The 26,347-nt window shown below is 47.7% G+C and overlaps 1 protein-coding gene across 9 annotated transcripts in view; it reads right to left on the bottom strand.

Annotated features, from left to right (window-relative positions):
• The window catches only part of PRKCE (protein kinase C epsilon), a 493,249-nt gene that overhangs the window by 297,348 nt on the left and 169,554 nt on the right, over nucleotides 1-26,347 (bottom strand). For 3 of the 9 annotated variants that reach the window (XM_039222525.1, XM_039222528.1, XM_039222530.1), the window contains one exon: nucleotides 15,542-15,605. In XM_039222525.1, the coding sequence (XP_039078456.1) occupies nucleotides 15,542-15,605 (64 nt within the window). The other 6 variants (XM_039222526.1, XM_039222533.1, XM_039222534.1 and 3 more) reach the window with 6 other exon arrangements.

Here is a 26,347-nt window from a genome sequence, read left to right as displayed (position 1 = left end):
AATATATAAGTGAACAAAACATCAATAATAATTTCAGGAGGCACCCAGTGCAACAACAACAACAACAAAAGGCAAGGCAACAACAGAAAAGATGTCCGGGGAAGATGTAATGGCATAGAAATGAAGGCAGTGTGATAATGTAGAAAAAAGTACACTTCCCATGTATGTGTATGGTGCTTTACTTTCAAGTGGGTTTTCATGCACAAAGAGCCCTCCCATGATCGCTCACGGTCAGGGAGTAGGGTGGGAATGCATCAATTTGCTCCCTTGATTGAGCAGAAACAGAAGCCAGCCCAAGCATGTGAAATGACGTGTTCAGGATCCACACCCTTCACTCCTGGGATCTCTATTTATCAGATGGCCATGGAGAGAATGTAAATATCAGCCTTGTATAAACATTAGGGGAAGATATTTGCAAAAAAAAAGTAACTGCCACTGAAGCTAGAAGACCTAGAAGAAAGCTATGTAAACGTATAAAAAACTATAAAAAGTAATGAACAGCTATCTTCCAGGAGTGATCAGAAACCTGTAGATACATGAAAAGATTCTCAGTATCAGCAGTAATCAGAGAAATACAAATTAAAACTCCAGTGATGCATCACCCACCATATGAGCAGAAATGTAGAAGTCTGATAATACCAACTATTTATGAAGACATAAAGCGATTGGAAACTGGCATGATACTTTGGAAAATGATTTATCATTATCTAGTAAAGTTGAACATACACAAAAATACTAAACCATCCTTTCCACACCTAAATAACCTAAAGAAACTATAGAAGCAAGGATGCCCAGAACACAGTATTGTCCCTGATAGCAAAAACTTAAAAACAACCCAGGAATCCTGAATAGAACAGATAAGTGAATTTTAATATATTAATATAATGGAATAAAAATGAATGAACTATAGCCACCCACATCAATATGGAATGAATCTCAAATGTATAACTTAACTGTATGTACCACAAAAGGATTTATATAGGATGATTTCACTTGAATAATAAACCTTTAAAAGTTGGTAAAAACAAAACAACGTATTATTTAAGAAAACATACATACAGGTGGTCAAATCATAAAGAAATGCGAGAAAACAACACACAATTCGGGACCGTAGTTACCTTTGGGGATAAAGGATGAAGACAAGATCAGCAAAGGGTGGCAGGGGGCTACAAAGACATGAGAAATGTTCTTTTTCTCTATCTGGGCATAGGTACCTATGATCCATGATACATAATATGATATAATTTCTGAATGAAAAAAGCGGGAAGAGAGTAAGGGAGGAGAGTAAGGCTGATTTAAATTAATCTCAAAAGACAGACTGATTTAAGGGAAACAGATCACAAGAGGGTCTTTTTCTCCTCAAGTCAGACTGAGAAATGATCATTTATCATTTTCGCAGGCCAGAAAGCCTGGTGAGGGCCCCGTGCAGTGTGGGAAGGGAATGCTAACTCGTAAGTACCCTGGTATGGTTTCTGTTTTAAAAAATTAAAAATAAAGACAAACTAGGTCCTTCTGCAGTCCAAGCTAGGTGTTTCTAGTTGGCCTTGGCAGTATGGTGGCTACAAAGGCCATAATTACAGCCAGGGAGAGGTCGACTGGCTAGACGGACATCTGTAATTACGCAGGTGCAGTCTGCCTTGTAGGCTCCAGCTGCTTGGCCGACGACCCCGCTGACCCCAAACCTACCTATGACACGCGGTTCTTGGCTCCCAACCACATCGTGTTCCAACAACACACATGGACGCTGGGCCGTCGGCTGGCGACAGATATTTCACAGTGGTGGCCCTGCCTGTCAAGCCGCTGTGCCACCTTCACGCCTTCGCCATACCCACCTCGACAGTCGTCACTCGTTAATTCACCGGACAAATACTTCCTAAGTGTGCCTGGCCCCCGGCGCTGTGTGAGGCCAGGAAGGTAGAGCAGGGACAGAAACGGACATGGTCTCTGCCTCCACAGAACTTAGAGTCTAAAGAAAGTGATTTGCAATTATTTTAATATTTTATTGCTTCCTGCCTTTTGTTGTTGTTAAATAAAAATAATAAGAAAGAAATGAGAATATCAGCCCTTGTGATACGATACATCTTTTCTACTGCGGAGAATAGATTCTAATATAGCAAATCAGCAAAGGGTCCTGAGGGGGCTGCAAAGGCCCCTAGTTGGCCTCAGCTGGGCCCTCCCAGCCTGTAAACAGGTTGACAGGCTGCCCAAATGACCAAGTGGAGAAGGATGCTGGAAATATGACCAAAGACAGTCTCTAAACAAGACACCATGAGGGCATTTTACAATATATTTTTGTTCTCTGACATATCTAGGAAAATGTTGCTCTGGCCCATGGCAAAAAAAAAAAAAAAAATTACTGCCTATGCTTTCTTCTAAGAGTTTTATGGTTTTAGGTCTCAACATTTCGGTCTTTAATCCATTTGGAGTTTATTTTTGTGTATGGTGTAAGACAGTGATCCAGTTTCATTCTTCTGCACGGGGCTGTCTGGTTTTCTCAATATCATTTAGTGAAAAGACTCTTTTCCCCACTATCTTCGTCATAGATTAGTTGACCATAAAAACGTTAGTTTATTTATGGGCTCTCTACTCTGTTCCAATGATCCACGTGTCTGTTTTTGTGCCAGTACCATGTTGTTTTGGTGACGACAGCTTTGTAGCGTATCTTGAAATCTGGGACTGTGACGCCTCCAACTTTGTTGTTCTTTCTCAAGGCTGCTTTGCCTACTCAGGGTCTCCTATGACTCCATAGGAATTTTAGGATTATTTGTTTCAGTTCTGTGAAAAATGCTGTTGGCATCTGATAGGGCACCTGAATCTGCAGACTGCTTTGGGTAGTGTGGACATTTAAAAAAAAAAATTTAATGCTTATTTATTTTTGAGAGAGAGAGAAAGACAGAGCATAAGCCGGGGAGGGGCAGAGCAGGAGGGATACAGAGAATCCAAAGCAGGCCCCAAGACTCTGAGCTATCAGCACACAGCTCGATGCAGGGCTCGAACTCATGAACCACAGGATCGTGACCTGGGCCGAAGTCAGACTCTCAACCAACTGAGACACCCAGGTGCCCCGGGTAGTGTGTGGACATTTTAACCATATTAAGTCTTCCAATCCATGAGCATGGAATATCTTTCCATTTGTTTGTGTCGTGTTCAATTTCTCTCATCAGCGTTTACAGTCTTCAGAGTACAGATCTTTCGTTCCCTTGGTTACGTTTATTCCCAGGTATTTTCTTCTTTTTGGTGCAACTGTAAATATTTTAGTTCTCTGGAATGTAATCTCCCATTGCAACATTAACTCAGTTATTCAACTTTCACTCTTTTGACCTTCAGACACCTTTTTAGAAGCATGTACAAACTTAGGGACCTACCTACAAACCTAGCTGTTGGTCCTCTGTGCATGAGGAAAATCAAGAAATGCTCAGGATTTCATTTTTCTATAAGGATTGGTCTTTCTTTCTCTCTCTCTCTCTTTCTTTCTTTCCTTCCTTTTTTTTTTTATTTTTTTAAGAAAGGAAGTTAGATATTCAATGAGCATCAAGAGCTTAAACCAGCAAGCACATGAAAGCTCTGAAGGGAAAATTTCAAGCATTTGACAAAAGGTAGGTCAATGTTAAGTGGAGATGGGTCAGCTGCCTTCCTGGTGCCCCACCTCATACAGGAAATAAATTCTTAATTGTAATGTTTATGCCAAGACATCACCCACCATAGTGAGAAGCTATCTATTCAAAATCAAACCGTTTCTCAGGGCAAGAAGCTAAGTAAACTCTTCTTAAAGAAACTTCCATTCCAAGGTCCACATTTTAACACTTTCATTTTTGCCTAGATTTTCAAGAAATATAACTATTCTGTAAATAGATGCTGAAATCCAACTTATTTCATTTCCCTATTATCCCATACACTCTTTTTCTCTTTGTTTTTACAATGTGGACCTTGGATTTTTTTTTTTAGTAAAATAAAGCTGTCTTATTATTCTCCATTTGTATATACTTAAGGAAATTATGTTACAAGCATTCAGATCTCACAAAAGACCACTAGAAGATTTTTTTTCCTATAATATTTTAAAATCCTCATTCAGTCTCTGAATACCTCCAGGGATGGAAAGCTCCCTAAGTAACTGGTCAAATGTGTTTAAATGCTGGAGAACTCTGTCTACTAGAGGCATTTTCTACACACTAAACCAAGCTTAAAGCTGCCTCCCTGTAGCCTCCCTGTAATACCTCCCTGTATTAGAGGGCCCCTAATAAGTACGAGGCACAAAAAGCTTAAACATGCAGGCCCCCGCTAGCCCTAGAACTGCCCCTAAGGGGTCACGAGATAGACTCTCCCTCTTTACTGAGCCACATTTTAAGTTCCTCAGACTCCCACCAAGTCTCACCCACTGCTAAGGATCCTGTACTTGGGCCAGGCATAACTGAGTCTGCCTTCCCGGTGGTAAGTAGGGTAAGTAGGTAAAGAGGGCGTATGAAACCTTCTCATTGAGTCACACCTATATTCAGGAAATCTCCGATCTGACCTTCTGGAATCCTGAACGTTCCCTGAATCATAGCATCTCAACACTGTCGAGGCAATCCAGTCGAGGGCCAGAAATGCTCCATGATTTGTTCACGTTCAGTTGGCTGCTTGGTAGCAGGTCCAGGACAGAATCCAAGCTTCGGACGTCAATAAAGGGGCTACTCCCTTTACACTTCACCGTAAAGCTGCTTACTGCTGAATTCACTGTAACTAATCGGGGGGCCCTGTGCCCAGCCCTAGCCTGGCCCAGCAATAATCAGGGCTCCCATGGACTTAGTCAATGTCTCTATGGTACCCAGTACCACACTGGGTTTCAGTGGTCTGGTTCCTGGCTGGGCAGAGAGGCCCCAAGTGCAGAGATGGCCCCTGCTTCTCACCTAGCTTTGTGTCGTCCGAATGGTAGGATGGTCCCCCAGCTCAGCGGTGCCACATCATGAGGCCACCCAGGAGCCTCATGTGCCCCGGGGCCAGCTCTTAGCTCCGGGCCCCTCTGACAGAACCCCGTGTGCTCAGATGGCTTGTGACTTACTGGGGTGGGAGGGCACAGCCAGGACTTTCATTATGAATACAATATAAATATATGAGTACGTGGTTGTACAGAAAGACACAGAGGAGTGTGGGAGCAAACACAGTGTTGTGAACCAGCAGGTGGGGGTGGGCGGGCTGATGTGGGAAGGCCCCCAGGAGGAGGCAAACCTGAAATCAAATTCTGAGAGAATGGGGAAGTAGTTGAATAAACAGGGAGGGGACAGGGTATTATAATTGGGGACATGGTGTGTGGGGGGGCTCTGAGGAGGCCTCAGAGGGCCCCTAATAAGTACGAGACACAAAAAGCTTAAACATGCAGGCCCACGCTCACCCGCGAGGTCCCCGGTGACTGTACGCTGGAATATGAAATAACTGGCTATCCAAAGCAGAGTCAGTCCAAACACCCTGTTTATCTCAATAGTTTCCTTCTAAAGTGACACTTTCTCCTGTTATTTCATTTAGCCACACACTCATTTATTCAACAAATAAAAATTACGCCCCTCCTGTGTACCCAACATCTAATCCAGAACTCCCTCTGTGTTTTCCCCATCCATCAAAGGTAGGTGCAACCTGCCTACCTCATCAGAGGAACGCATAAAGGTAAGTTCTAGCAAGGCCCCTGGGTAAGCTGTTTGCATCAAAGCCCCAGAAACCGGGAGAAAATTAGCACAGTGGGATCATATTCAAGCACCACTCAATACTTGCGGGTATTTATAGAAAAGCAAACACAGAAACAAAAACTCCAATATCCTGACTGCTTTTTGTTTTCCTCATGCTCCTCGCTGAAGGACAGTGACGCCCTCCATCCCGACCTTCTGCAGACAACGAAAGCCAGGACTGGAAACCCAAGGCCAGGGAATTGTCCACCTTCCCTAAGAACACCGAGTGCCTTCTCAGCCCCTTTCCCAGAAGGAAGGAGAAGGGGGATGGAAAAGGATGGAAAGGTATTGACTTTGACACGGGACGGACTCCCTCCTAATTACCAGTGAAATAGAAACGGGTGACTTCTCAGCATGCTGCAAGGTCACCGTCACAGCTCTTGTAGTGTCTTGCTTCTCAGAGTGTGGTCCTGAGGATCCGTGGCTCGGACACCACCCCAGGAGAGCTGCTGAGAAGTGCAGCATCTCAGGCCCCACCGGAGGCCCACTGAGTCAGGATCCGCATTTCCCCAGGATCCCTGGTGATTCACACTCGTAAACTCTTGAAGCCTAATTTTACTCATACGTAAACTAGGATCCAAGTTACCTGACAGACCCACGGAGGCTTAAATAAAATGATCTCTATGGATCTGGCTTAAAATTGTGTACTCTCCACTTGCCCCCTTTCAGGTGCCTGGCTGTGTGTAAATTCTTGGTTTTGATTCAAACTACGGAGGGAGCAGGTGCCCGGGAGGAGGCCCCCGAGGCCCAAGGAGAGCCTGTGACTTCTGGCTGACATGCCCTGGCCTGGGAGCACCTGGAGGGCAGGGCCTCAGTCTTTCTCGTCTTTGCTTCTCCAGCTCTCAGAGTGGCATACGGCCCGCAACAGGCTCTCACATTATATTTGTTCAATCAACTTGTAAAGCGAGTAATTAACTAAGTGTGCAGCAGGAATTACAATGCAGGTGTCAGTGACATCCTGGTCCCAATAACACCTAGACACACCTTGAAGGGAATTTAACGTCCCCTGACAACTCCAGGAGAATTCGCACCTGGCAAATGGTAGCGGTCGCGGGTTCCTGTTGCAGAGAACATCTCTGTTTGAAATAAACGTGACCGCTGTTTTCAATGCCAGGAAACAGGCAAACTTGAGGGTCCGGAGAGGGGGGAGTAACTCACCCACTGGAAGAGAGCTGGCCCTTCCTGGCTGGACAGGAGGTACCCCAGCTGGTGAAGCCACTTGGTCTGTGGACATGACCAAGCTTGGGACCTGTACCAGCTGCCGCTAAATGCTGGAGGGTGCTGACTGGTGCTAGGGAAGACACCACCATGGGATCGTGCTTCCAGAGAGGGGCAGGCCTTTCAGCAGCCACAGGGTTAAGCGCCCAGAGGCAAGGGGCTCTGTGGAGTGAACGTCTGCACACATCACTGGCTCATCACCCGCTCTGGCCCACCTGCTTCTCCACATTAGGGCACTCGGTCCTTGGTGACAGTCACAGTCCGGGGGAACCCTACATACCTATGCATCAGCATATCCCTTTACAACTCAGAGGTGTCTGTGGAGTAATGCAGAGCATTAAGAAGGGCATTATCCTTAGAGTCCCTGTCCTAAACATGTCATTCTGTGGATATGACGAGTCATTCTTCTCTGCAGGGTCTTCTGGAACATGCCGTAGCCTCTGGCCACGGACAAGTTGCCGTGTCTCAGTGTATGGCAATGGCTGTATTTCCACCTATTTTTTTTTTAAACTTCTAAGTCATTGTTTTAATAGCTAAGACGCATACATGGGAAAGAAAAACAAGATTACAGGTATTGACAGGAAAGTTTCCCTTTTTCTAAATTCACCCTTTCCCCTCCCCAGAGACAGCTGCCGTTCCCAGCATGTTATGTGTTCTTGCAGAAGCAGCCCCCCCCCCCCCCACAAGCACAGGCACTAAAATGTGAGTCCCATAATGCTTTGTACTGTTTATAGAGTTCATTCACGTCTGTGCCCCTCGCGCTCACAAGAGTAAGTGGTACAGTTGCTCCATAGCTATATGTTGAATGAATGAATGTGTACATCAGATATATTCCGCCTGCAGAGTTCAAGTTTGGGTAGATCAGGTCTTTATCTACCTTTATTTTATCTTCTGATTAGACAGCGGTTCTGTATCTTCAACCAAGGGAAACTTGCCTTCCAGTTCCGCCAAGAAGAGCCGATGAGAGGTTGTGGACATGTTGGTGGCCGTCACTGCCTGCCTGCCTGCTCCAGGGAGAGCCCTCAAGTTGAAAGGAGTCCCCTCGGTGGTCCCACTGCATCCTGTTCTACCAGCAGCTACGCAACAACTAAAACATACTCTGCCTCCTGGTCTACCGCCCGCCTTCTTCTGTGGGAGTACAGATACCGAGAGCAGGGGTCACGTTCATTAGCTCGACTCCCAGGGCCTCCCGTATCCTAAATAAACAAATACATGATGTTTCTAATCAGTGAAGGAAATGGAGGATGAAGGGGAGACAGAATAGGTGATTCAGAGACATTCATTCTCATGTGTGTGTGTGTGTGTGTGTGTGTGTGTGTGTGTGTGTGGACAAACGTACAGACTAGACAGCCCCCCCGTCCCAGCTCACACCAAACGTCTGCAACAGAGGATGAAGACAAAAGCCCCTGTGTTAGCAACTAGAGTAAGATGGTGAAGCACTTGATTGTGAAAATGTGAATGTTTCAACCAAGCGAGGTAATAAGGAAAATCAATAACACTGTCAGCACTGGCCAATTTCAACGGGATAAAAGAATAAAGTAGTCGATCCTGAAAGACAACTCTCTAAATTAGGTTAGATGAATGGAAAGACTCTCCCGTTTTAAGCCAGATCATGAGGACATAAACAACAGTCAATGATTGAATTATAGGCCGCTCTGACCCAGTGTGATCTAAGCTGCAAACATGAATTTCCCAAAACAATCTTCTTTACACGGCACAGAAATGATGCATGGCAGGACAACAGAGACATAATGGGAGGCCATGCCAGGAAACACGGGCTCACTTCTCGACTAAGGATCTATTATAAATCCACCCTTTCTAGAAGCTGCTTTCTTCAACAGGACTATTCCTTCTTCAATTACTTCATTAGCGAAATAGACACAAAAGTCAATAGAAAATAGTCATCTATGCTCCATAATGGCACAGGGGAAGGAGGCTTTGGTAGTGATACGAAAGCGCCCTGCTCTTTAAACACTCAGGACTCAATTCTGTTTTTCATCTGCTAATGGGTGGCATTTGGTGTTGTTAACCGTGGATGACTCATGTCAGAGGAAGTGCTTTGCATCGAGAGCCTATTTGGAAGGAAATGAGGGTTTCTTGGTTTATTTCTCATCAGGCATTTTAGCATTGTCTCTTCGGGACATTATAAGCCCCTTGGTGGGGGCACGGAGCTCACTGCTTTCTCCCCTTGGTTCACTGCTGCCTGCCCCCGCCTCCCGTGTCTCATCTGGTGCATATGGAACCATTCCTCATTTCTAGGAACAGGCATTTATTCCATCAGGACAGGGCCCCAAACCTGGAGACTAAGGGCTCCGCTCCCTGTGTATCAGTGGCAAGTAGTTACGCTGGGGGGTGGAGATGTGGCAGACACACTGCAACGCCAATGTTTTTGAACATCTGGGATTTATTTTCACTCTTATCAAGCACTGAGGTGGCCTCTGTGCTCCCCATGCTACTACAGAATCCTCCATGTCCACACACGTCTGGAGAGTCTGTGGGGTGAGCCGGACCAGATCTCGCCGCCTGAGGCACCTCGCAGGAGGGAGGCCTCTCAGCATCCTGGAGCCGGAGCCTGACTCTGAAATCCCGTGTTTGGGAAAGTGAGAGCTCTCTTTAGCTTCTCAAGCAATGCTTCTCGTTAGAGACTGCGCAGAACTTGCAAAGAGAAAGAGGGAGCGTCAGGGCGTGCTGGGGGGACGCAAGCTAGATCGCTGAGCTGGCAAGGAGGAGGGTGGTGGAGGTGGTGAAGCCCTTACCATAGGACTCCACGTGGTTGCTGAGGGAGAAAAGAGAGAGGGGGCAGAAAAGACACAAAGGAATGCCTATACCTGGACGTGATCTTCTAATCCCCTAAGCCCCACGCTTGTAATAAAATGTGCTCTACCCAACATCCCAGACTTGACCAAACTTGATCTGGAACATTCCTCCACCTTGGGATCCAAGGTGTGAGAGGCCTCAACTATGAAGACACGTCTAGAAAGGACTGCCTTCAACCTTCAAACACAGCTTAATCATTTACGGTGTTTCATTTTCTTGTCTGCACAGCACGAGAATTTCTGTCTACAATACTGATAACTGTCTTTGTTATGAAGCTCTTAGAGAAAACAATTTGTATCGATTTAATTTATCGTGTCTATCCAGCCTTAACCTAAAAATGACAGCCACAAAGCTGTCTTTGATTGCGATGACACGATCCCCCTATGCTCAGAATGCCTCCCTCCACTTCTTCCCTGTGAATCCGGGCTCTCTACCTTTTCCTTTTCAGCCCAAGCTCTCCCTCTTCTCTGAGGCTGTCCTGGGTTATTCCAGCCCCAATCTGTCCCTATTTGGAGCACTCTTGGTAAAAACCAATTAAGCAGTTCACGTGCTATTACCTTGCATTTCCCTCTAGTATTTTTGTCCAATGAGTGAGTCTTAGACTCCTCATTGAGCTGCATACTTCCTTGAGGGTAAGGCCATGTCATTTTGTGAAGGCCGTCTCTTGTTTTCTGCTTAACTCTCCACTTCCCACTCCTCAAACCCAGCGCGGGTACCACACTGGGCACGTTTGTTAAAGCACGTCGGTGACTATTGTTCACTTGAACTAATGGTTCTTTCTAGCTATCTGGTGACTGAAGGCATTGGATTAAATACTGCAGAATTCTCAGGAGCTGGAGCTGTAGTAGGACGCTGGGATCTGAAGAGATGTTACCCAGATAGAAACTGCCCAGTGGCTGAGGCAGTTTCCAGAAGCCCTCCCCTTCCATCTCAACACAGAGGGCAGCACTCTAATGCTTGCCGTGGAAACAGGTTAAGAACAATGACTGATCTGCTTGGATTTGAATCGGGTCTAGTTGCAGACCAAGACTTAGTCAGGGACTCACCTTCCAGAGAGCCTGAGAAGGAGCTAATGGTTCCTCATCTGCCACCAAAGGAGTTCTCATTTCTAAGGGCAGAAAAGAAATCTGCTTACTTATGAAAAGGACTCTGGGTCACTTTTGGATCCAAACCTAAGAAGTTTATTTAGCTCCATATCACTGTAAAAAAAAAAAAAAGGCTGAAGAAAAAAACTGAAATAAACAAAGCAATGGGAAGGTCTTGGCCATGTTGGCAAACTCACTATTGAGGCCGTGATGTAGAGCAGGGCACCGGATTGTAGCTTGGGGGTCCAGACCCAACAGGGTGGTATAATCAGACTTTTGGCCTTGAATGTGGCACTTGACCTCTCAACAGGGCTATCTCCCACATAGGGGTAACACTGTCAGGCATGCACTCTACGCACTCTACACACGTTACCATTTAAGCCAAGCAGGTTTGATCATATCTCTCTGTCCATGCAACTTGCCAAAGAGTCCAGAAGAGAGCTGCAAAGATGAGTTAAACTTCTAAACGATTTCTTCAGAAAGGGTAAGGGATCTGAGGGATCAACCTGAAGAAGAGAGATTTAATAACTGTCTTCAAATCCGTGGGGGGCTTTTACCCAGGAGCCGGTGAGAGTGTGGGGCCCACATGTTCTCAGTCTGCACTGAGCAGAGAGGGCACACCCAGGCTCCAACAAAGAGGAGTTTCTGGCATTCAGGGCCAGAGATACAAACAGGATAGAGAACATCCTTCTAGGAAATAGTTCACTGGGGGAAGGGTGGGGAAGAAAGAGAAAGACAGAAAATGGGGCCAAACTATGGCAAGGTCTGAGCTCTGCAGAAAGCAATCTCTTAGCCCCAGCCAGATATAGACACTACTCTATAAATTGCCTCTTTGTCACCTCTGTTCTTTTTGATATGCCCCAGAGTCAGAAACCTGCCTTCAAACTGCTTCCCTGAAGACCCTTCCTGCTGTTCCTTCACGGGTTTTGCCCACCTCCCTGCCCTCAGGTCTCCAGGGCCTTAGGACATTTCCTGAGCGTCACCTCTCTTCAAGGGCACTATTCCCATAGCAATCTGACCATAGTCCCTGCCACAGCTAGAATTACTCTCCTTCGCCAGTGAGGAATCTGAAGCTCCAAACTAGTAAGCACTAGAGCCAGAGTTTAAGGCCAGGACTGATGGACTCCTGGAAGTGTGCTCTTCCTACCCCGTCCGCTGGGGGTCCAGGGGGGAGAGACTGACTGGTGTCCGCAGCATGCAGCTGCAGAAAGAAGGGGACGGCGTGGATCCTGCTCCCTGCTCTTCATCCCCTGCTTCCGCAACGTGCAATCACTCCGAACCCTGATTATACTGCATTGTGTTGTTTCTATTACAGAAAGCCTTCAAATTATTTTGTATCTTCTGCGTTTTATTCGAGAAACAGTTTGGCAATGCACACATATCAGTGAGACTCACTTCTAGTTCTTTCTGTTGTTGTGTAGACTCTGAAGGCCTCTCCTGGGTGCCCACTGTATCTGGACGGGAGGCAGGGAAAGAAGAACTTAGAAATCCCGAGTCAGACCCTGCCGGCCCCTCCTCTGGGGGTCTGCAAATAACGGTGCATTGTCATAGTATTATGAAGAATCGGAATAATGTACAAATTGCATCACAACAAAGGTAGAAAGGCTAACTAACGTGCACAGCAGGAGACAATACTTGGCACACTTGAGAATGACATTGCTATTTATGCATCTGTCACCTGGGCTAATTATGCTCTGATTTAAGTATTTGAGTATCTGTGAGCCTGTAGTGCCACGTTTACCAGAAAACCATGCGACTATTACTTATGATAAAAGCAAACACTGAGAGGCACCCAAGACTGGAGGATCACACATGAGTATTCTAGAAGGTTCGCTACTTGGGATAATGGAGGTAAAGTGCCTGGCGTGGTACCTGACCCAAAGAGCCTGTTTCTTTCAACCCTTCTACCTGCGAAAGATATTAGGCAGTCCTCAGCTTCCAGCTCTGATGGCTACTCAAATGAGACCCCAGAGCGAAACTGCATGACCGGAAATGGCCTTAACTGTCATCGCGTATGACCCCTTACATCTGGGGTTAGGTTGCCTGGTTTAGCTAAAGCACACACCAGTCAAATCCCATTATGGTGAGCTGCACAGGACATGCAAGCAGTGGAATTTTATTAGACAGCTAGAAATCACATTAGCTCCAGCTGGAGCAGACACAAACGTCCAGGCGTTCTACAGTGTGTGAGCCAGAAAAAGCAACCTTTGGCACATCCTGGAATCTGAGCCGCAGCCACACAGCCTCAACCCAACCTTCCCCTGGGCTCTCTGCTGTTTGCCCATGTTGTAAAGTGTATGTGATCGCTTTTGAACACAGGTAGTTTCCTCCACGGATGGGACGGAAGCATCTGAGACAGGCGAGCGGAAGGGATGCCGGACGGCAGAATAATAGAGTGAACTTGTCACCCCTGCTTCATTCCACTCTCTGTGCACCCTTCTGCAGGCACACAGTGAGGTATTTTCACTAAAGAAAGGGATAAGATAAGATAAGATAAGAATCTACGTACGTCCGAGGTCTAGCTGGTAGCTGGGACAACCGTGTTTTGCACTGGACTCTACTCGTGCAGTCTAAGTAACACGTGTCATGGCTACCCATCCTCTGCTCCTCTCCTCGCCCTCCCACCCCCTCCCCAAACCGCTGGAGCAGCAGCCCTCAAAGTCTGAACAGAGAAAGAATCCCAAATCCAGTGGGAAAAGGGGGGAGGGGCAAAAAAAATTCCGCTTTTCTTCAGAGCAACACATGCTAACACTTTACAGTCTGGCATGTGTCAGCATTTCTGAAGTAAACTCTATTTTCCTTAGATGAAAGAGATAAAAAAAAAAATACACTCAGAATTCAGCCCAGTGAAAATTGCTTCGGCCATTCACATGCAATAAGCCGTGGAAGCAAGGAGGAAAAAAAAAATCAATTGCTTCTGATTGATTTATTCATTCAGTCGTCCCTGTCCTTTCTGTCTGATGTGAAAAAGGATGTCTTCCACAATTTCATGAGTTGTTCCTCTTTTCAAAGCAAAAAAACTAACCTAAGCCTCTTACTGGTTGCCCAGCATCTTGGCACAGGAAAGGCACGTTCAATTAATTTTCCTATTACATATAGATTATGTAAAGGAAAGGGGGGCGTTGATTTTGCTCATCAGAGGCTTCGCCAGTATCTACAATCAGGAGGCCACCGTAATACTTTCAAGTCTGCTGAATTTGGGATCACCCATTATGGTAAAAGCAGTGCAAGGTTCCACCTTAAATCATTGCTTTATTTCTTAATCTGGGTGGGGGCGTTCACTTGCTCATTGTATTATTCTTCAGGCCCTCTGGCACATCTTAAATATTTCACACTAAATATTGCTAAATCCCTGAATCTTCCACAGCAGATTCTATTCTGGGCTGCTCAGAGCCGAGGGTAGAGAAGGAAAGCGGGGACCACCAAAATATAATTGCAATAAAGAGAAGAAAATGTACGAGACCAATTTTGGAAGGATGTTTAAAGTTTTAAACCTGTGCCAAATAATTGAGATCTATTCAAAGAGGACTGAATTCTATTATAAGCCCCGTATACACACAATTATTGAATTATTCCAAACACCTGGTAAAGCTGGGCGATCAATCAGCCAAATGACAATCAGCAGGCACAACTGTCAAGCACATCGTTCGCCCCACTCCTTGCAGTTGGCGGACATAATCGCTCCTCCCACTACTGAATTGTAAACCAGAGCTCATCCCTAAAGCAAGGAGACCATGTGGTGTTGTGACTCTGCGCTTGTAATCTCCCGAGTTCTGAAGAGATGCCGTAAAAGACCCCGGTCTCCCAGCCAGATGTGAGGGAGCCGACTGTCTTTCTCTACAGACTGCCGCAGCCCGAGTTCCATTATTTTTTCTCATTGCCAGGAGGAACCAGCCCTGGCCTGCCCATCCATCTCTCTGCCATGACATTAAAGCCAACTGTTCTGTCCTCCTGTGCACAGAGAGGAGAAGAAAGATGGCCCTGCTAAATTTCAGCCCTCGTTCCCAGCATCCCTAGAGCCCACATCTGCCACCAGCTCCTGTTCTGTGTGGACACGGTTTTACTGTCCAGTCTTCCCTTCCCCTCTGACTGCCCAGTCCTCACCCCCTGGCAAGCCTTCAAAGCTAGTAAGTGGCCCAAGAGAGGATGGAGAGAAGAGGGTGTAAGGAGAAGGGAGAAGGAAAATCCAACCAGCAGAGAACATCTACCAGTGTTCATCAGCCAGTGGGGGAGCAGACATTCCCTTACCCCATTATTTCTCTCTGAAAGCAGGGCTTTTGCCTGCGTGGGGAACCGTAAAAAGAAGTAACACTTCTATAAAAGCTCGAAAAAAAAAATAAGATTCTGAAATTTGACACCTTACTTGTTTCATTTCAGAATACCGTTAGACCAACTGGTTTTACTTCCTTCCCCCCACACTCACACACACCCCACGCGAGCCTCCGGGGAGAGGCTGCCGCTCCACTGATGGCTGCCTTGCGCACCGGCGTGCAGAAGCGCCTCACTTGGTAAGTCAAACATCTTCCCTCTGCTCCACCAGAGCTCACAGATGGCTGGTCCCTTTTGGTACACAGGCGTAAGCATCTTCAAAATAACCTTTTCCTTTGAAGGGTGCCAATTAATTAAACGTCACCGTCATATGTCCCAGCCACGCAGGGAAGGGAGACACCGTTAGACAAAAGGGTCAGTGGAAGAGAACAATGCGGAGAGGTCACATCCTCCTACCTTCACCCGACGACCCCGACAGATCAATGATCACATACACTCTTCCTTCTGGCTCCAGATCAATCTGCAATTAAGAAAATGATAGTGGCTCTGTTAGTGCATCGTGGAGGCAGCCGGAGAGTTCCATGACTTTTCCACCCCACCCTGCTAAAACCTAGGGTCACGGCTCCGCTCAGTCCATCAACCTGTCGTGTGCCAAGCGCGGGGTGAATCAGGAACGCTGGAGAATCGGCATTTGTGGAATGTGTACTATGTTCCGGATGCAGCACGAGGAGGTCCGATATAGACCCAGTGGGTGATGCCATCCCAGTAGTTCTCAACTGGAGGCCATCTTGCTGCACAGGGGACACTTGGCACAGGGGACACTTGACACCGGGAACCTTTTGGGGACACAAACATTATCTGGAGACGTTCTTTGATGGTCGTGTCTGGAAAGGGAGGGCTGCCAGTGGCATCTAACGGGTGGCGGCGAGGGATCGCACTAAGCACCCTACAGCGGACAGGATGGTCCCCACGACGAAGCATCATCCAACCCCAGATGCCAATAGTGTCCAAGTTGAGAAACCCTGGGTTACACCACTTTACAGATAAGGAAGCTGAGCTCGGCGTTTGAGCGCGAGTGGCGAGGCTGAGATTCAATGGCAAGACCGTCTAGAGAAACCCGTGTACTCTATACTACACAAATTGCTCACAGGGGAGGAAAGAAAAGCATAAGATGCCATTCACACTCTGAAGGTGTTTACAGTCTCATCGAGGAGTTAAAAAACGGAGAACAATGCTGAACCCAGCTTGGTGATGAGCCACAGAGGATAACCGATAAAGTATCTGGCGAGTTGGAAATCAGCGTCGGAGAGCAGTCTGGGAAGACCTCACAAAGACAAGAAAGGGGAGTCATTCAAGGTGGAAGGGACAGAGACAGCATAAGCAAAGGCTGGGAGTGCACGCGGTGCCCGTGCAACGCTGAAGGGCCCGTGTGCTCCAGCCGTGTGTTTTGCAAACCCCAGATTCTACCAGGGCTGTAAAGGGTGAGCCGATACCGCTACATTCTTACCATCAGCCTTCTCCACCCACCCTCACTTCCTCCCTGCCCCCTTCCCCCAAATCCAGCGAGCTGCTTCTATACAGGACTGGCCTGACGAGTCGAGTCTGAACGCCGGGCCTCTTCCACTTGACATCTTTGCAAGGTCTGAACTCTCCTTACAGAAACTGTGTTCTCCATGAGACAGAAGTAACTCTGGAAACCCTGGATCACCAAGTACCCCCGGTGGCCTGTCCTCGCCTCCGCAATTCCATCTGTCGGCGCAGAGCTTTAATTGGCTCGTACGTACGTGCCAGGCCCGTCTCCCCAGCAAGCTGTGACATTCCTGGGGGCAGGGACCACTACCCTTCCTTTCCTGTTTCATTGCCTCCAGCCAAGAGGAGGCACACATTCATCAAGCACCACTTAGAAAGGGTCAGTCTGGTGAACACCTTCTCATTCAAGGCTGAGGTCAATTAGCCCTTCCTCTCTGAAGCCTTTCCAGATATTCCCAGTCAGAATTGATCACCCCTTTATTTGTGCCCCGACGGGACGCATGCACATCTGATCCACAGTTCTTGTAACACACTGTCCGTATGTCCATCTCCTCGGTGAGGCAGACTGCGAGAATTCTATGTATATACCTAGCGCTTACCTCACGGTCCATTGGTCAGCAGGCACCGAATAAAGCTTCGTGGAGGGGGAAAGACTTTATGTTCAGAACTCTGAGAGCTTGTTCTGGGATCATGTGCTGCTCCAAACTCCCCCCACCCCCCCAGGAAGGTAGACAGACATGTGATCTGTACAAACACGACATTCAAATCAGGTGGCAGGGAAAGAAAAGGTAGCTCTCCCACGATTGCCACATACTGTCTGTGAGGTTAAAAAAAAAAAAAAAATTCACCTTGGACTGATATTCTCCAGGTCCCTCCCCTAGCACCTCACACCCCTCACAGTACAAGTTCCCTGAGACATCCGTGAGCCCCACTTTCTTTCCAGACTCAGCCTTTTCTTTCTAAATATTTTTCTTCATGTTTATTTTTGAGAGAGAGAGAGTGCGTACCAGCATGAGCGGGTGAGGGGCAGAGAGAGAGGGGGATAGAGGATCCAAAGCGGTTCTGTGCTGACAGCAGAGAGCCTGATACGGGGCTCAAACTCATGAATGGTGCAATCATGACCTGAGCCAAAGCTGGACACGACCAACTGGGCTGCTCAGGCGCCCCCCAGACTCAGTCTTTAATGGTTGAGTGTTCAAGGTTTCTCTCAAAACTTCAGTCCCACTGGGGCACCTGGGTGGCTCAGTCAGTTAAGCATCCGACTCTTGATTTTCGCTCAGGTCATGATCACATGGTTTGTGGGTTCGAGACCCGCTTTGGGCTCTGCACTAACAGTATGGGGCCTGCTTAAGATTCACTCTCTCTCCCTCTCTCTCTGTCGCTCTCTCTGCCCCTCCCCCACTTGTTCTGGGTCTCTCCCCCTCAGAATAAATAAGTAAATATATTTTTTAAAAATTCAGATCCACCAAGAGAGGTCTCCAGTCTCTGTCAGGGCAGGGAGTGAAGGACTGAGGAGAGTTCTCACATTGTCCCACCGGGGCCATTCACCTGAGTTTGGGATCTGGAGCTTGGGATCCAGATGAAAACCCAGTTAACAGAGTGGTGATGCCAGGGAATGACTCTCCCCATTCTTTCTGGCCCAAGAATCTGTGATTTTAGGTTTCTGTCTAAAGAAAATGTTTTCCAGCACCCTCACCACGAGGAATCCCCACCCTGCACCCCTCCACCCCACCCCACCCTTGCTGCAAGCATAACCCAGCCCCCACACTAAATTACAAACAGGAAAACCACCAGTCAGCTCCACTGAACAGAGCCAAACCAAAATCCTGTCCCCGCCACAAATATCAGGGGTCCTCTTGTCCAAAAGCATGGAATTTAAATAATGTATGCCTTTCAGAGATTAGATCATCTCTATTAAACCCTGCCGGCTAAATGAAACAATTTCTCATATCCTCCAACTCAGAGGTTTCCCACGACTGCGGACCGCATTGGCAGAGTACAATGCTATCTGTGAAAAGCAGGGAGGGAGACGGCAGAGGAATGAGATGGGCTCACTTCGAATACGAAGGCGAGTGGCCTGCCTCTCTTTGCAGAGGGCAAGTGAGATCTTGTGGCAAGGGGTGGGGGTGGGGGGGACAGGTCATCGACGATAAAATGTATTAGGATATTAACATTCAAGATAGCAATCAGAAACCACTTTAGCACCCACTGCTGCCTCGATGCCGATGAACTGCACTTCCAAACAGAAAAATAGAAATTATGCTATTAGGCATGCCAAAAGCAACAAAGAGCTTTGCAGCCTGGGCAGATGGCCACGGAGGGCTGGCTGGGCCCCAGCGGTCGAGCGAGGAGGCCCTGAGAATCCATGTAGGGAGGTAGGACTTCCATGCACATGACTGCGGGGTGATCAGGTACCTCACGTGATGGAGTGTGCAGCAACCGCATGGTCAACTTAATTTAACCACAAGTTGTGCTCACAATGACCAGGCCCGGAAAACGAAGCGACGTAGGTGCCCAGCCCTGCAAAACTCCAGCAAGCTGTCGACTGCCGTCACCACCAGGCAGCTGGCACTACATGAAAGGAGGCCTCTTCCCTCCTCCCAGCCGTTCCCAGGATTGGTTCTAAGCTCTTTCTCCTGTACGCGAGGTTCCTCCCAACGGTCCCAGATGCAACCCTGTTTATCAAATCGCCCTGAAACTCCTACCTGCACTTCATGAGTCTTAGTATGTCCATGTCTGTTCTCTTTCGACCTCTAGTGCCTTTGGCTACCCCTCCAGCTGAGGCCAGGAGCAAGGCAGCACAACAGTGGGGAAGACAAACCCAGCCTTCGGGGTCAGACCAGGGCTGAATCCCAACTCAGGCGATTATGGGCCTTCCCTGAGCCGTGGCCTCAGTCTTATCATCTGTGAAATGGGTTGTTGTAAAAATGGCACAAAACACACACGCAAAGCCCTCGGCACTCAGGAGGCACTCGGTACATGGTGGTTAGGTGTGACCGTACCGGCTCTCTGGCCTGAAGCAAGGGACTCCCTTCTCTGGGCCTCAGAACGCTTCTTCCTGAAATGGAGCTAACAACAGACCCTGTCACGTTTGTGAAACGAGACAGCCTACGTAACGCACTCAGCACGGGGCCTGGCACAAAACACTCAGTTACTGCCGGTGCCCTTGTTGTTTAAAAGCCAAGTCTTCAAGTGTGCTGCTTAGTCCAATATCCCTTCCACTCTGTCAAGCTCTGCTCCGACACAAAAGGCATTTTCTTGCCCAAAGCTGTTATTATTACATGTTATTCCAGGACATCTGACAGTTTTATGGAGTTGGGAATATTAAATAAAGCTTGTGGCCAGAGTTTCATGCCCAGCCCGTGGGGAACCGGGGGGCAAAACACGCTATAGCCCTGGTCACCGGAGGGGTCACGGGCTGCTCATGGGAGAAGAAGGGGAGGGGGACCGTGGACCTTCTGAGCGCCCCCTATGCCTCCGACACTGTATGGGTGCTCTACCTGCATTAGCTCCTTTCTTTTTTATTTTATTATTTTTTTTAACATTTATTTATGTTTGAGTGACTGAGCAAGACAGAGCATGAATGGGGAAGGGGCAGAGAGAGAGGAGGGACACAGAATCCAAAGCAGGCTCTAGGCTCTGAGCTGTCAGCACAGAGCCTGACGCAGGGCTCGGACTCACGGACTGCGAGATCATGACCTGAGCCAAAGTCAGACACCCAACCAACTGAGCCGCCCAGGTGCCCCTGCATTAGCTCCTTTAACTGCCCGTGTGGCCAGCAGTACTCCTTACTCTTCAGATGGAAAAACTGGAGCTCAGAGAGCTTTAGGCAGGATTCCCACCCAGGGCTGCCTGGGGCACACAGGAGAGAAGACTCTGCCGGAGCCTCTGTCCCCAAACCCCAGCCAGCCTGGGAGCCTTCTATGACCACCTAGTGCCAGGCCTCTCTTCCCACAGGCCTCCGGCTCTCCCTCTAAACCTGCAGCTGACTGGCTCCCCAGCCCTGATGGCTGGCGACAGAGCAACGCCTCCGGCACCCTTCCTGCCTCCCTGAGCCCTTGGGGAAAACCGACTCTGGGCATAAACAAGACCTCCCCTCTTGTGAATGAGGAGCAAGGCAACGGGGAAAGAGCCTGAACCACAGAAACCCATGGAAGGGCCGCCTCTGAAAAGCCCAAAACTATCACAGGCACTTCCTCGGGTGACGCCCGACTTCACAACCCTTCACACGCACTATTTCATTTATTCCTCACAATTAACCCGTAAGATAATAAGTTCTGTGAGCGCCACTAGATGTGTGAGAAAGCTGAGGTTAAGGAAGGCAAGTGGCCAGTACAGCACGGCCAGGGAGGGGGCCTCTGTGAAATGAGTGCCCCAGAGCCGGACAGCCTGGGCTCCAAGCCCGAACCCTCAACTCTGGCCTCACGGTCAGCAGGCCCCCACACCTCACCTGTCCGGCAAGAACTCCCACCGAGGCCGCGGCAGCGGGCGGCCTGCTTAGGGGGTAGTGCCGTGCATAGCTGTGACCCACAGGGGTCCCACTTCCCAAGTCCCACACACGACGTTTTGCTAACAGTCATACTCTAGTCTCTGGAGGCACCCGGCACGGGAGAGGCACCCAGACAGAGCCGGAGACCTTCCCGCAGCAGACATCCTCCTCACCTCTGCTTTGGAAAACCCTGGAAGGTGAGCACGACGCTGGGCAAGTCTTGAGCACCTGCTGGGCACTGATGTTGCTGATTAAAGACTCCATCTGGGGAGGAGGTTGCTACCAGGCCCTAACTGCGAGCGAGGTGCACCGTTTGAAAGCACAGAGCGCCCTTGTAATTAAATATTCTCAGGCTCCCAATAGCACCACTCACTTTCCTAAAATAAGGGGAGACGAGGGTCGCTTCTTTCTCAAACACTTTCCATGGCAGCGCAAAGATATTACGCGGGCTTCTGCGTCTCTCCCTGCAGGGCAGAGTCCCCATCTGACCAGCACATGGGAGGGATTTAGTACATATCGTGCATGTTGGCTCAATGGATGACTGGCCTGACTTTAAAGTGAGTCTGCACAACTGAATTATGGAGATGAGTCACTTGGGAAGCCAGCAACCTATACATAAATGTTCCCGGCAGCTTCATTCATAACAGCTAAATGCTGGCAACCACCCAAATGACCGACAACAGGTAAAGGAAGATGCAAACCATGCTACAGGCATACGATGGAATTTCACTCGGCAACAAAGAATGAACTATGGATGCATGCAACAAAATGTGTTGCTGTGAGAAAGAGGCCAAATGTCAAGTGGGATTCCACTGATATGATGTTCTAGAGCAGGCAAAACCAAACTACAGTGACAAAAACCATATCGGTGATCTGGAGGCAAAGGGGCGTGAGAAGTGAATGCAGAGGCACAGAGGAACTTTTGGGCATGGGGTTAAGTTTTCTGAATCTTTTTAAAACTTTTTTTACGTTTTTATACGTTTTGAGAGAGAGGGGGACAGACAGAGGGTGAGCAGGGGAGGAACAGAGAGAGAGGGAGACACAGAATCCAAAGCAGGTTCGAGGCTCTGTGCTGACAGCTCAGACAGCCGACGTGGGGCTCAAACTCAAGAACCGCAAGATCATGACCTGAGCCGAAGTCCAGACGCTCCACCGACTGAGCCCCCCAGGCGCCCCAAGTTTTCGGTATCTGGATTGAGGCGGTGGTTACACGAATGTATACATTTGTCACACTCCATCAAGCCAAACACTTAAACTGAAGGCATTTTATTGTATATAAATTATACCTCAATGAAGTCGTTTTTTAAAAAGGGAAAAAAAGCAGCCATCATTTTGTTCTGACACAAGGATTCCTCTGCAAGTTTCCTCTAAATAACAAATCATCTTCCCACCCGCAGGGCATTTAAAATTTCATATTCCAGTTTTAAAAATAAAAGGGTTCATTCAGAGTTTCTCAAGAGTACATCTGTCACACAGCATAATGTACACCTACCTGTGTAGGCACACACATTCACACATCCACCCACATGTGCAAAACACACTCACAGGCACAGCCACCGTCTTCTGTCTTGTGTGATCAAAATACAATAATAGCAAGAAACACATCCAACATGTAGGTTTAAGAGCCTGCTGACTTCTTTAAATCTGTCTGTGTGTGACTATCTCTTAAGACAATAATACCAGATGCTTTACAAGAGCGTTGAATGACCCTAAGTCCCTAAATACCCACCAATAGGGAACTGCTTAAATAAAATGTGATACATTGCATGGCAGATCGCTAGGCAAGCCTGAAGAAAAAGAATGAAAAGTTTCCAAATGTGCTGATCTCTGGGATATATTAAGTGGGAGGGGGAGGGGGGAAGCAAGGTGCGATGTGTTTCTTATGCTCTGCTCCCGTGTGAATAAAATGGGCGTGTATGTGGGTGTATGCCCCCACACGCTCTCACACACACACTCTCACGCCTGTTCCACATCAGTTATCTCTAGATCTCTTTATCAACAGGAAGCAGGGTTTGCCTCAAGAGATGGAAACTATAGGATTGGGGTCCAGAAATGAGGAAAAGGCTTATTCTTCACTTAAGCTCCCTTGAACCCTTTAATTTTTTTTAATCATGTCCTTGGGTTAACTTGTTGCAAAATTTAAGTCAATGCCTTTTGCATTATTATTTCTATTTCTAACCTCCAATCCCCCAGAGAGTGGTTTGCTTCAGTTACCAGATACATCATAATATTTTTAAGGTTTATTTTTAAGAGAGAGAGACAGAGGATGAGCAGGGGAGGGGCAGAGAGAGACAGGGAGACACAGAATCCGAAGCAGGTTCCAGGCTCCAAGCTGTCAGCACAGAGCCCAACGCGGGGCTTGAACCCACAGACTATGAGATCATGAGCTGAGCCAAAGTTAGGTGCTTAACGGACTGAGCCGCCCGGGTGCCCCACCAGATACATCTTAAATAACTGGCTAACAGACTGTTTTCCCATCTCCTGTAGCCAGGTCACGGTGACCAACCCAGCAGCCCTCACCTCCACGTGGAAGGCCTCCAGGTTGGACTGGAGGCCTGTGTTACACATCCTAGCTCTTCCAAGGCCACAGCTGGAGTAAACTCAAGTTAGCACCTGCTTCCTCTTTTCAACAGGCTCAGAAATAGACCCTGAGAGCTGGCCCCGTGTGATGGCAGAGGTGGCTAAAAACAAATAACTCTATGTGTACGCAACGCTTTGCTGCGCTGAGAAAACAGCCAAAGGTGCCAAGCCAGGATCAAGAGTGTGCGGTGGTTTACGCAGCATCAGGCAGGAACAGCATAGATTTTCTATTCTCCTCCAGGGAAATGGCAGGCGTGGTTGTGCATCCCAAGGGGAGATGGTGCACGCAAACAGCAAGAAATGGAGGCGCTCACCCCCGGTGTTCGGAGGTGAAAAATATCCCACTGCCAATCTGCCCTTTGCATTTTGCACTTTGCCTTGCAGCGGTCTCTCTCTTTGGGCATGTTTGTGTGTGTTTTATTCTGCATGTCCTGTTTGTTACAGAACGCCCACGCTCTGCAGTGTTGAAAGCTGGCCAACCTGGGTTCAAATCCTAGCTCTGCCTGTGATAAGCTGCGCAGCCCTTGTTTCAATGTCCTCATCTGTAAATGGAGGACACCAGTGGCGTCCGCCTCATGGTGTTGGAAGGATCAAATGACATGGTGTTGCCCCTGGAGCTGTGCCTGGCACACAGCTCGAAGCCTATAAATGTAAGGTGTTGGGCCATTATGGTGACTTCCTGCCCAGACCGTGAGCCAACTCTTCCTTTGGAGGGCAGCGGCGGGGGGGGGGGGGGGGGGGGGTGGTGGTGTCTGCACTCCTTGCTCCAGGGCTGGGCACAAGGCAGGCGAGCACTAAAGACTCCGGGTGAAACTGAACGGACCCTGTAGGACAGAGGCGGGCTGAGCTAGAGGAGCTCAGGACAGTGCAAGGAGAACAAGCACCTGCACAGCAGGAACGTCTCTGTCCCTGTAGCAGGACAACCCCGCGGGCCTGTCACCAATGGCCGCTCACGAAGACGTTCACTTCTTGACTCCCTTCAAATTCCAAGATATGTAAATTGTTTTCCATCGCTTTTGAGCCCCCTCCCCCCAGAGGCTGTTTTGTCCGTAATAATCATCACGACCCTAATAAACACCCTTTATTGAGCACTTTGCACGTGTCATCTGTGTAAGGGAGGCGATATCCTTATATTGAACTGTGTCGAGGATGAGAGACTGAGGCTTAGAGATCTAAGTAACCTGCCCACATTCTCCCCGCCGGAAGATGAGAAGCCTGCATGAAAGCAGGGCACTCCAACTCCGGACCTGCTGCTTCTGTTGCATTTTATAAAATTCACCCAAGTATGAAATTTAAGAGTCATAAGCCACTTGGTTAAATAAGCAAATACAAATTAAAGGGTAAGATTTTGTTTAATGTTCTTTTCCCTATCGAACGAACCAAAGGCGCTTTAGCTTTATGTACTTTTGCGTTACTTGTTGATTAAACTATAAACAAAATTAAGTCTCACGATACGTTCAGCTTTTAAAAATAAATAAAAAAAAAAAAACGACATGTGAATCTTATAATGAGAAGCCACAGTCCCTTGCCCCATCATTCCCCTGGGAGAGCCAATTTTAACAATTTCTATTTGGGTTTTGCTGGTGTCACTGCCACATCCCTAAATAAAATGCTGGTACCTCAATTTCCTGAGTTTTTATTTTAGACATTCTCTTTTGCCTTGCTGCTGTGATCAATGAGGATTTAGTACTCTCACCACCTCCCTCCACAAAATAGACATTGCAGTTCTCAGTTCCTTCTCTTCCTCTGCAACTGCAAAAAAAGAAGCAATGTAAAATGTCAGTCTCTTGTTCTGTTGACCGTAGGCAATGTTTCCGAGCCCTCCACGTTATAAACTAGAGGACACTGGTGACTCCAGCCCTCTGTGTCCTCCGAATGCCTCTCCCACCGACCCCCACCCCCACCTATGCGTCTCCGCGTAGACAATCAATGTTGACAACAGTCATGTTCTGCTCTCTAATTGTAATTGAGTTTTCTGTGTATGTTGTTTCCAAATTCTGAAAACAAATTAATAGCGCTGATTTATCCTAACTTTGTAAACGGTATTACATATATTGTCTTTTCCATGGGTCCTGCCGCTCAATGGAAACTGTATCTAGTATCAAATTTACATGGAATTTTTTTTCCCACTCAGTCAATTGCCTTCCTCAGATCCTCAGGTTTTCCCTGCGTCCTTATGTCTTGGGGTTTTGCCTTTCTAGAAACCCCCACTCTCCCCCTCTTCCTAATGGACAGACAGCTCTCTGGTCTGCTACACAGCTGTAGTACTGTGACTTCTTTTCACTGCTCTGCCGAATGCAGACGCCGTTGCTGGAATCCATCATCTTCTTTGTTCTGGGTCATCCTGTTGTTTTTACCAGTAAAGTACTCGCTGAGATAAAGTTCTGATCGCAATATTGATTAAGAGTGCCTAGAAAGCCAGCTAAGACTTGTGTGCCCGTCCTCACACCTGATTGATAGTTTTGCTGCATATAGAATTCTAGGTTACAAAAAACCCATTATCTATGAGAACTTTCTTTTTCTAACATCAATATTGCCAATGGATCTCATGTCAGCTTGACAGCTCTTGTTCAGTAGGTGACTTCGTTTTGTTTTCACTCTGGAAGTTCTGGGATCTTTTTTTTTTTTTTTTAATCTTAGTGTTGTGGACCCTCACAAAGATA

The sequence above is a fragment of the Hyaena hyaena genome, unplaced genomic scaffold (genome assembly GCF_003009895.1).
Source record: "Hyaena hyaena isolate Hyena2069 unplaced genomic scaffold, ASM300989v1 scaffold_1147, whole genome shotgun sequence".
NCBI classification, from domain to species: Eukaryota; Metazoa; Chordata; class Mammalia; order Carnivora; family Hyaenidae; genus Hyaena; species Hyaena hyaena.
This window is presented reverse-complemented; position numbering and strand designations above follow the sequence as displayed.